The sequence below is a fragment of the Fusarium coffeatum genome (genome assembly GCF_003316985.1).
Source record: "Fusarium coffeatum strain FIESC_28 chromosome Unknown BRIP53273_contig_486, whole genome shotgun sequence".
Lineage (NCBI taxonomy): Eukaryota > Fungi > Ascomycota > Sordariomycetes > Hypocreales > Nectriaceae > Fusarium > Fusarium coffeatum.
This window is the reverse complement of record NW_022158275.1, coordinates 3-11303: the sequence shown is the minus strand read 5'-3', so window position 1 is coordinate 11303 and position 11301 is coordinate 3. Positions and strand designations below refer to the sequence as shown.

At 49.5% G+C, this 11301-nt stretch overlaps 3 protein-coding genes across 3 annotated transcripts; 1 reads left to right on the top strand and 2 right to left on the bottom strand.

The window, feature by feature from the left end:
• Window positions 1-670: 670 nt before the first annotated feature.
• Window positions 671-2122, bottom strand: FIESC28_11747 (uncharacterized protein; the record flags this gene model as incomplete). Its single annotated transcript, XM_031165861.1, has 3 exons — window positions 671-1251; window positions 1308-1751; window positions 1804-2122. 3 exons carry the CDS (start codon window positions 2120-2122, stop codon window positions 671-673), a joined length of 1344 nt encoding a protein of 447 aa, XP_031010082.1.
• Window positions 2123-2601: 479 nt separating this feature from the next.
• FIESC28_11746 (uncharacterized protein) lies at window positions 2602-4381 on the bottom strand (the record flags this gene model as incomplete). The annotated part of the gene is made up of 2 exons (XM_031165860.1): window positions 2602-2685; window positions 2738-4381. The coding sequence occupies 2 exons, from the start codon at window positions 4379-4381 to the stop codon at window positions 2602-2604; spliced, it is 1728 nt and encodes a 575-aa protein (XP_031010081.1).
• Window positions 4382-9871: 5490 nt separating this feature from the next.
• On the top strand, window positions 9872-10927 carry FIESC28_11745 (uncharacterized protein; the record flags this gene model as incomplete). The annotated part of the gene is made up of 1 exon (XM_031165859.1): window positions 9872-10927. The coding sequence occupies one exon, from the start codon at window positions 9872-9874 to the stop codon at window positions 10925-10927; it is 1056 nt and encodes a 351-aa protein (XP_031010080.1).
• Window positions 10928-11301: the final 374 nt, after the last annotated feature.

The window sequence follows — 11301 nt, the reverse complement described above, 5'->3', positions numbered from 1 at the left end:
TTTAACCTGTACGCGTTGAGAGAGGCGTCACGTTGAGAGGTGTGACTTCCAAAAAGAAAACTTAGCTAGTGTTGCAAATGACGGTGGGCGGACAAAACGAAGTCAGAGAGTGAAAGGGGAAGCATGATGAGGGACCTAGGTTTGAAAAGGAGGGTCTATACAAGGAATTCAGGCAGGGCCACAAGGCTACCCGATCCAGTGAGTCATTTCGGGTCTAAAGGTTCGCTGGGAAGATTATTTTCCAGGCACGAGGTTTTTTCCAACGAAATTTCTATCGAGATTGATTGAGTGAATGGAAGCCCGGACAACTAAGTACATGGGAGAGGACTAACACGTTGTAACAACGATTGACATATATGGAATGACTATCCGAATTTAAGACAATTGGTCAGCTCCTACACTATGGCCGACAGGTATCTACCTCTCTAAAAACATTAATGTTGTTTATTTATCGTACCTCGGGACTTACGCTCCGGAAAAACTCAAAAACAAAAAATAAAAAAAATAGTTTATCTATCGAGCCCGACCTGATGCAGAAAACCTTGCCCGGGCAGTAGCTTAAACTTCGGAAGAGACTTTCCGCCATTCTCGCAATTATCAAAACGCCTTCGAAGGAACACTAAGTTCTAGATAAAATTACATAAAGAGATTCTACCATTCACCTCCGGCGTCACGGCAGCTCAGCGACGCCCTCCTCGCTGCTCTCATCATTGTTCTTCTTCCATCCAGGAATCAACTCATTATCAGCTTCGCCCTCATCATCGCTCAAATCTTTGTTTCTGAGCACTCTTCTTGCCGCTCGACGTCCTACTACAGGGAGCTTCTCGACGCCCAAATCCTTCGCCGACTGTGGTAGCAGTTTGGGATCCAGCAGGCCAACTTGGACTAGCACGCTCGCTTGATCCCAGTAGACATGTTCCTGGTATAATCTTCCTCCACGGATTGTGACGATGCTGACCATCATGATCTCAATCTTTTTGTTTGTTGGTGGTACGCCAGGAAGCAACCATGGTACTTGCTCCGTGTGCTTTAATTGAACGTGCATCTCGTCAGCAACGCGGTCAACTCCGATGGTACGTGATAGGAGTGTGATCTTGAGTGAGGGCGGTGTGGTGAATGATTCGGAGTAAAAGCGCTTCAATTCCTCGGCGCCCGTCGCGCCTGTCAGAGTGGGCATGTATGTTACGTGAGGTGTCTTGTGTGTTGTGAACGTCGCCATAGCTTGCTTAAGATTCTTTGAGAAGAATTTGCCTGTTCTCGTGTCAGTCGTTTCCAAGCTGATAAAAAGACGAAGCGCCGCCGCTTACTCTGCAAGTTGTTTTCCAAAACCACCTCAAGGTCAGGATTGATACCAAAGACCTTTCTCGCCGCCGCCAAACTCCGACTCCACGCCAACTCGGCTGCGACCCCATCATACTCGTCAAGATCATGCTCAGCGAAACCTGGCTGAGCCTCATAGGTATAGCTTGGGTACGCCAGATCTAACTTTCCACCCGTACCGAGACCGCTGGTGATCTTGGTGCGTCTGACGCGCTTTTTGCCCTGGATGCCGACCATTTGAGACTGCTTGACGACGCCTACTTCCTCACCCGCTGCGAGGTGCACAAGAGCGCTGATGGCGTTGGGAAATTTGCCATTGGTGTCTGGAATGCGAGTTGGGTAGTAGGCGATGAGGAGACCAAGCTTGAATTCTGGGTTATGGTCCAGAACGTGAAAGTGCTCTAGACATATCGCTGCTGCGTCATCGTAGGCTGTTCCTCGTCAGCATCTTCCTGGTACTGTTTCGCCTCGAACTCAACTCACCAACAATTCCAAACTTTTCGCAGGGGCCCATGTTCTCTCTACTTAGCGACTTGATCTTTTTGAGATACCCATCTTCACAACTCTCCATCGAGATGTACTCAACATCGAATCCCTCATCTCGCCATTCCCTCAACGTGACTTCGTCAAAATCGTCGTTTTCTCCGGTGATGTAAAGCTTTGGTGGATTGCGCGGGAAATCGCCCGACAAAAAATTGCCGTCTCGATAATTTGTTGATCTGTTGTCTGACAGGATCTGGACGTTGCGCCCTTCAGCCTCCGGGACAGCAGATTTAATGAGGTTCGGGATGTTGATGTTCATTGTGATGAGATTGCCAAACATTTGAAGTTGCGCAATTCATCATGTGAGGGTCGCTGACGAGTTGATATATTCCTTCCATTTCCCACTTCCAAGTTTCGGATCATGGGCTGAACCTGCTTGAACGCGAGAATGATGTCAGACTATCATGCATCACGGCTGAGTCAGCGATTCTGTGTCGCTCATTCGCCGCGTTACATACCCTGCAGTTGCATGGAAAGTTGACGAACAGGCATCGCTTGAGATGATGGATCTATTATTAGCACTCAGTAAAAATAAACTTTGATGTGATAACTATCTGCCAATAGCTTTATTCAGACGTTCTTTACCTCGAGTGTTGATGAATGGTGTAGTTACAGAGTAGAGACTGATTTGCTGTCAACTGTCGGTCCCGTAATTGTCATGAGTCAAAAGGACATCGTCAGTTTGGCAACGAAGTCAATTCTGGTGAAGTAAGCTATATGCTAATGGACTGAGGCTATCTAAAGGCGTGCAGAAGGTGTCTTGTTGGCGGCCATCTCTTCCTTCGCCTTGTCTCGCAGTGCTCTTCTGAGGATCTTTCCAGACTAGAAAAACGAATGTTAGCATGGATACACCTAAGTTCTGAATGTTACTCACTGGGTTCTTGGGGATCATGTCAACAAATGAAACACCGCCCTTGAGACGCTTGTACCTCGCCACTCTAGCATCCATCCAGTCTACCACTTTCTTCTCAGTAAGCTCAGAGCCAGGAGCCTTCACGATATAAGCACGGGGAGCTTCATCTCCTTCGTATGGAATGCCAATGACCGCGGCGTCCGCTACCTCAGGATGGTCTAGGAGTACTGCTTCTAGTTCTGCGGGCGCGACTTGGTTGCCCTTGACCTTGATGAGTTCCTTGATCCGGTCGACGATGTGGAAAATTGCGCCTGGTTTGAAAGAATCGACGTATGCGATATCGCCTGTCTTCAACCACCTCGTGCCGTCGGCGTCAACGGAGATGGTGTCTTTTGTAGCGCCGGGGTTCTTCCAGTAACCCTTCATCAATGTTGGACCTGTGACCCAAAGCTCACCGCGCTCATTGGGCTTGGTGATCTGTGTCTTCCCATCGAGTTCCATGATCTTCGCTGAGCAATTGGGGGCGAGCTCTCCAACCTTGTCAGGGTCGGTAACAGATCGGGGGTCCCACGTCATGCAAGTACATGTCACCTCAGTCATTCCCCAACCTTGCTTCACGGTGACATCTCCAGACGGCCACAGCTTCTCAACGCCGCGGATGACTTCGTGGCTAAGTGGTGCTGCACCAGAGCTGACGCGGTTGATGCTGCTAAGATCGTACTTTTTGACGAGCGGATGCTTGGACAGGTAGACCAGGATGGGAGGAACACACAGCAGACTTGTGATGCCGAACTTTTGGATATGCTGGAGCATCTTCTCGAAGTCGAACATCGGCATAATGTACGCGGGGATTCCCATCATGGGATAAATAGAAATGTAGTATGTCTGGGCGTAGGCATGGTACATAGGCAAGAACGCCAAACCCTTTTGGTTCTTGTGGTGGTCAGGGTCGGGCTCCAGGCCGGACATTAAGACAACACCAGAGCCATTTGCGACATATGAGGAATGAGTGATCTCGACGCCCTTGGGGACGCCTGTTGTACCGCTGCTATAGTTCAAACAGCAACCAGCGGACTCCGGATCTTGGGGCTCGATCCATTGCCATGTCTTTGCTTGCTCATAGTTATCCACAACCAGTTCTGTCCACAGACGCAGGCCATCAGCTCGAGTAGCTGGAAGAGCTGGGCTTGCTGTAACAGGCGGGAGAACGGAAGGATCCAAAACAAAGATCTTCTCTTTCGCCAGCCCAACCTCCTCGGCAGCCTGTAGCGCGGTAGGCAGCTGTCCCGCATGAACGAACATGTGCGTAGCCTCCGAGTTCTTGAGCTGATACGCCAGCTCCCTCGGCGTGAAAGAGGGATTGGCGCCAGTGAAGATACCACCAGCCATCAAAATACCGAGAAACACGCTGGGGAAGTAGACATTGTTTGCTGAGAACACAAGAACTCGGCTTCCTTGCTGTACACCTTCTCTGATAAGACCGAGAGCGACTTGTTTAGCGAGATGTCTAAACTGCGATTTGGTAAGGAAGTGAGTGTCTGGGCGGTCTGCGTCGAAGTAAATGGCCTTATCGGCGTATTCCATAGGACCATTGCAAGACCCAAAGATCCACTGCTGGAGAGAGCATTTTTGGACTGGCTCAGACCATCGTGAATGAAGCGCCATGTTGTCGGAGTATGTCAAAAGATAGAGGAGCACTCCTAGAAACAGAGTATGTCAAGAGGAGAAACACTGACACTCCACCGGGTATTTATTCGTCCCCGCCAGTTAACCCCTTGAGCTTCGCCCATCTGGATCTGTCCTTAGCTGCAAAAGCAAATCCGGGGTAAAGCAAGCGTTGGAATTAAATCCGCGTGGCGATTGTGTGGGGTATCAACGCATCCTTGCTGTTTTGGGTGTGCATCAACCCCGCGTTACGTGAATTCGGCCTCGGCTTTGGCAAGTATTTGACCCAATTGTATTTCTGTTGGGATGTCGAGATGCCGAGGCACGATTTGCTTTCCTAATAGAATCTAGTGATATCATGATATCGGTCAGAGGTACGCGCGGTATCGTGAACTTGTCGATTATCGGACTTTGTCGTCAGCAGAGGTTGTCATGTCTTTGATAAGATTAACTTTGTACGACAATTCTACTTCAGGTCTTTTATACGACGGTTGCGAACTTTGTTAATAAGGTGCTGACTGTGCCCACGCGAGATTTATGGTTGGTTGGAGAAGCACATCAGCGTAGTACGATCGTCCAAGATGTCAGACCACTTCATTTCTCAGTAAGAGTCGCCTAGGCGAAACATCAAAACCATAGTATTGTTGATTCCCTATCGGTATTTAACATTCGAAATCATCGGATCGACAAATACACCCGTTTTTGGTACTTCGGCACCGAGCATCCTGGATCTTATCGATATGTCGCTATGCACTCATGCGCGTCGAACAATCCGGACAAAGCTGCCCACCTCAGGCGTCGGGGTATCGGAAAGATTAGCTACCAGGATGTCAAAGACGAAATTGCCTAGACAAGTACCAGGTATAGATACCTAAGGTTAGGCCAGGGCTTTAGGTAATTTATCCTAATGACTTAGGCCTTTTAGGGATCATATTTCTGCAGCCGAAGAGCATGCCCAGGATTATTCTCGATACCGCGCGTATCATCCTGTCCAGAAGCTCGGATTTGTCTTTCTATTCTATCTGGGCACAAAGATTGGTCAACGTATTTAAAGTTCAGACAGCTACGATTTATGAGACGAGAGTGAAGGAGAGACAGAAACGAGATTAACGAAACCGGTGCGCATTTTCGATAGTATAATATTGTACACTTAATAAACAGACGATCTTGAATCTCGAATGTACGGCAGCTCATGATAACAGTGGGCCGAGGATGATCAATGTCTGAGTGTTGAAGAAATGTCTATTGTGACGCACTGGTCACTAGGACTGGCCGGAGTTGATGGATGTTCAGTTCCTGATAGGCATCTTCCTGAATGAAACGATGGAGGCGAAGGGTCGGTCTAATCTTTCTTCGGGGTCGGTGAGGTACTGAGTCGAGTTGAAGTGTTCACTGAGTGATCTTGAGAGTCGGCATCGTGGTGGGAAAATTGTTTGTCCAGACGCGGCCGCTTGGCATCATCATGCAACGAGGTGGTTGGGTTGTTGCCATCCTAGGCTACTTCTCCTGAGCCATTTGACCCCATGTCATGAGTGCTGGTGGATGGACCGGAAGTCGATAGGTCAGCATCCTTTCTCTTTCTCTTTTCCCTGACAGGCCCCTTTGAGTCGACATGAGTGTTGGGGGTGGTCGCTTCTTGGTCCAACTGCTGTACGGTAGATTGGCTCTCATCCAGTAACAAATTGCTGACTCTAGTGTTTCGAGGGTCAGCCCAAGGGTCCGCGCTGCTATAGTCTCCTGACAACGAGTCGTGATAGCACATGGCAAAGTCGTCAGTGAGTTCGTGATGGATATGGTTTAGAAATATGTGGTAGCGAGCTCAGCAAGCAAGAGTGATCTGAAGATTGGGCTGATGCTGGCGCGAGATGTTGATGTTTTCGAGAAGAAGAGAGCTGTCCGACATTCAATAGGGAGGAAAGGAACAGAATCCAGTGATGTAGAGCACTGAATAGATGGCAGGTGCCCTTGAGCTGTTGGGAAGGCGAGACAAAGCTACTTAGCGATACATCCTCCGGAGGTTCAAGGCTCAGTGACCGTTGGAAGGTCGTTCTGCTGATAAACATTGAGGCGATGCCTTCCTCTTTGTTTCAAGGATCATGAGAGACTTAGACCGAAAATAAGATCTCGGTGCCCTGAACCTTCGATGCGCGAGGGCTATGCCTGTAGTGAGTAGACGTGGAGGATGGTGGCGGGGCCGCTGGGGGCTTTCGCCAGCGCCTATAAGCCCAGTGAGAGACGCCTAGCAATTTTTGCGGGCAGGGAAGTAGAGCGAGTACCGACCATCGCGTCTTATCTTGATACATTTACTGGAAAGGATGAAACGCTCTGCTTGATCTGATTGCAATCTGCATCTTCATACCGCAGTGTACATAACAATAGTGACGGTATGGAAGTCTGTTCTCATGGAAGACTTCAAAACTTACAGTGGACGCTTGCACACATTTTAGTGGCCGCTAGCGGGCCGACGCCTAACAATCCGAGCCCGGGCACCAAGCTTGATCCACTCTACCGGACACAGAACACTTGCACCCTGCCACAATGGATGAAGCGAGGACCTGGAAGTTTAGCATTGAGTAAGGGCTGCTTGGCAGAGGACGATTCCTTCTTTGAAAATTGTATTTCCTTCATTTCTGGCGAAAGAGCTATGCTGTTTTACGGGCTTTCTCAACTCAAACAACGGAAATAATTACGTCATCATGATTTCTGAGGAGTCTGATCCAGACAGGGCAGACAGTCTGTTTTCGTTCCGACTGCCCATCCACATCTTACCTTTTCCACATCACACATCATTGATCATTTCGACCCTGCGGCAGTATCGACCAGCATGTCTCGCGCTCTGAACTCTTTTGCGCCCGACCCTGTCGCGCCGGCAATTGCTTAGCATACAGCCTCCTCATCGCGGTGGTTCTGTTCGCCCTTCAGACTTAGCTTTGACTGACGCGTCTTTGCCGTCACAACCTACAGCCATTACGAAGCCTTCCCCTAGTCGATCCGTTGTTACTGGCGGCCAGTAACAGTCAGATCCCCTATACATTGACACCGAGTTTCCCCCAAATGCTTCCCGACAGCACCGCAAACGAAAGGACAGCTGCCCGCGCGATCGAGACGATCTATGAAACTTGACTCCCTTCGACGAGTCTTTCACTACACTCTACCGCCGCGAGGGTCTATGCCCATGACATGATACGACGAGTCTTCAGGACATCGATCCCAGCTCAACGTAGCAACGCGACCATCGGCTGCGCAAGCAAAGATAACCGCCGCCGCCGTCTCGCGATGGTCAAATGAGCCCGGGGCACAGCGGCACAGGTCCTATTGTCTCGTTCGAACGCGACACGGCCCTCTCAATCGCGCAGAGTACTCGCTAGCTGGATGTCCAAAGTACATTTTACTGCGACAAAGGACCAGATCTTGACGTCTTTGCCCACGTTGTCTACGAAGACCCACGAGACAATGTACACGAGCCGACGTCCATACAAATGGCAGGCGACACTCCGCTCCTCCTGCCAGCGTCTCCTCACTATCCAATCGAGCTCCGATAATCTTCATGTCGACGTGGGTGGTGGTCGGGTCCCGTCAATTGATGAGCGCAATCAGTGCTTGACTAGCGCTGCATTAAGCTGATTCGCAAGATTAGGAATCATCCTCTTGGGGTCAAACACTTCTGGAATAAGGAGCTGGACGAAGGATGATTGCAGGTAGCCCGGCGCTGGCTTTTGGTGCCTAAACAGCAAGTCACGAGACAATACCACAAATGCACATTCGATGGGACTGGAGAAGCCACAAACTCCCCACCAACAATCCCAAAGCAATCGGGCGACGAAGATACACCGTGACGCCGGAGCCATGACAACCACTCTCATGGGAAAACACCATCAATCTACAAGGACTCCAATGGCAATTGACAAGTTAATACACGACAAGGGCGGCAACCCGGTAGACCGCTCCTGGATTGGTTACCGCAAATTTCCACTAGACGACGGCCTTGAGACCTCGCCATTGACCGATACAATCTGATTATTGCCACACAAAGTCCGTCGACCGCTCAGTCGAGAGTATCGCTTCCTGGCACACTATCTATTTCAGCCCACCACGCGCAATGCATGGGGAGCTCGTTACCTCTACTCAACACGACTGTCACCTTGTATAGAGAAGGATCAAGCCGGCAATACCCCCTATTTCTATATGGCGTGGTTGCTGCGATGGTGACATTCAGGCAACTGACTCGGCCCTAAGCAGCGCAACATGCACAGCCCTGAGCCTACACCATGATCACTCAAACTAGCTCAACAGTGGAGGGAATGCTTCCGAACCTATCTGTCTCTCATCATCACTCGCCTCCGCTGTCTATTCATTTTACGACACACCAGGATCCTACGACCCTTTGTATTGAGAGACCTCACTCGGCATTTGATGTGTAATGGCTGCCAGCTCAACCCCCAGACAGTACCGCAAAGTCTAGCTTGGGCGCACTATGCAGCAGAGCGCAGCAAGCCATCGAATACATCAACCCCATCTCTGGACCTGGAGAGCCTCCCATGTACAGTACTGTACACTCGTTCTTCGTCCCTATGTCGTTACCAGTTCTTCACCCCAGCCCATACATATCTCAACGTTCGTCGAACGATGCTAGTGGCAATTCAAGCCAGAGTCGTAGCAGCCCTTGATGGACTAGTGCATTCATGTGTCTTGCGATAACAGGGCCCCTGCAGACCAATGTTCCGTGCCTCAACAAAAATGGCGAGTGAGATTTTAGCTTCGCCTTTGCTGTCTTGGCCAGTCGACATCACATGAGAGTCTCACTCCAACAATGGCACTGTTGCGGCCTTGTTACACACCCACATAACACGAACACACATCTTGTACAGCACGAAGGCTCCTGTGTTGATGAAGCCGTAGATACCTCCTAGGTGGCGACAGGCAGAGCCGTCGAACACCTTGGTTCAGTGGTGAGATCTGCTTCCCCTGCCCTGACCACCCTTGCTTGGGTTTCTGTTATACCTCATTGAGACTTGTCTTATCAGGTCAATTTAGCCGTACAGCTAGACCTTTTGCGGGTCACTAGTGAACCACTCCGGTGATCGTCATGAACGCTGCAGTTAAACAGGTTCCAGGTAAGGCTTATGTTGCAAGTTGTAAACTTAGAGGTAGGCTATTTAGTTGAAACATGACTTTACTTGTAGATAGGTAAGCTTATAGTAGACTAGTCGTCTCCTAGGCGCAGTGTAGGTAGCTAGTTGTCATATCGGGAAAGAATGTATCCTTACGGTGCAGATTGTTGTTAAATTTTCACGTAAGACACTGTACAGTAGATCCTGAAGGATTGCAAGCTACTGCTAGCATTGACTAGCAGATGGGGTTAGCATCACGCGAACCTGGATAAGTCCAGGATTGATGCCGTCATGGACTCTTATTTAGCTGTCGAGACCCAACCTGGTCTTATTTCCACTTATTTTCTTCCTTATCAAGCTCCTGGGTGATAACGACATAATGGCAACAACACAGCAAGATTCCATCACAGAGTATCTATCAGACCTTGCTCAGCCGCTCCGGCCGATTTTGACTTCTTTAAATGGCGACAACAGCTGGCTGATGTCCTTTCCCAGACCAGAAGCAGAACAAGCTTCAACTGGGAAAGTCTTCTACCATGTGGCTTTCGAGCCATGGCTTAAGGGTCCTGCGGATGTCATTAGCTCGTGGCTTGTGCATATAAAGATGGTCGAGAACCCTGGAGTTCCAACTTTCGAGAGCCTCGAGAATGTCATCCGGGAGATCGAACAGGCTGCTGCCGTGCGCCTCCCATCTTTTGATAAAGGAGGCGCCACGCAACTGAGTTCTGACAGTCCACTTGACGCTATCCTTCTTGGGTTCTATTACTCAGACCATCTACACCCTCCGACACTGAAGTCATTCCCTCCGGAGATTCCCGTCATCACGACACCTCCAGGGGCTGAAATTATTGAGACTTGGAATCATTTCAAAACGATCCGGATCATCAACAACTTGAACCCCTCAGCAACGTCATGGCAGACTCCAGACCTCCATCCAGGTGAACCACTTCCCAAATGGCTGACACCAGTCTTCTTGCCTGGTGCAAAGATTCTCAACTTTGTCTTCGCCATTATCTGGTCACATACAGTCGACGGTCAAGATGTCCACGAAGCCATCTTGGACTCCCCCCATGGTGTAAATCTCGAAGAGAAGACACTCAACGCCTTCCTCGAATCGGAGCCCAAGACGAGGAAGCTAGCTATGCTGCACGGCTTGAAAGAGAGTCACACGGCTGGTAGCATGACAACTTATGGGGCTAAGGGAGGGCTTGGGCTACATCGAAAGGTCGGTGGTGTTGACTATTGGGTCGTCTCTCACTCTGCCCAGATGGCGTACAGCGGATTTATTATGAGAGCCTCGTGGACGAATGATACCCATAGGTCAATCGAGTGGGCACTTGAGGAGGAGAAAAAGAATGATCCCAGCTCTGACAATTATGAAAGGCCTAATGTGGTCAAGGTTTTGAATGGCGGGTCGAAAGTCTTGATGTGTTAGTACTAGTTGGACAAGGACTCACCATAGGAGTCGCTCGAGGAGACTTCTATGTCCGACATGATAGTACAAGAATAAGGCACAGAAACATGTTGCAATCACTCTTTTTTCGACTTCTATTAATATACCTGCGGGGTGTTTTTTCAGAACAGTCGACGGATCGAATACTTCGAGCTAGAATATATGCAAAGTTACTGACATGCGAGGGCTTCGTAGAAGCAAGGTTTTATCCTAAAATCTGAGTCAAGAACCGTTCCTCAACAAATGGAGCAACCTCGGCAAAGTCGCACGTGAGCGGTCAAGTGAGCAACAGAAGGACTATCCTCCAAGCTTATGCTATGAAACCAAGGTAGCTTGAGTGCTAGTCTAAGTTAGCA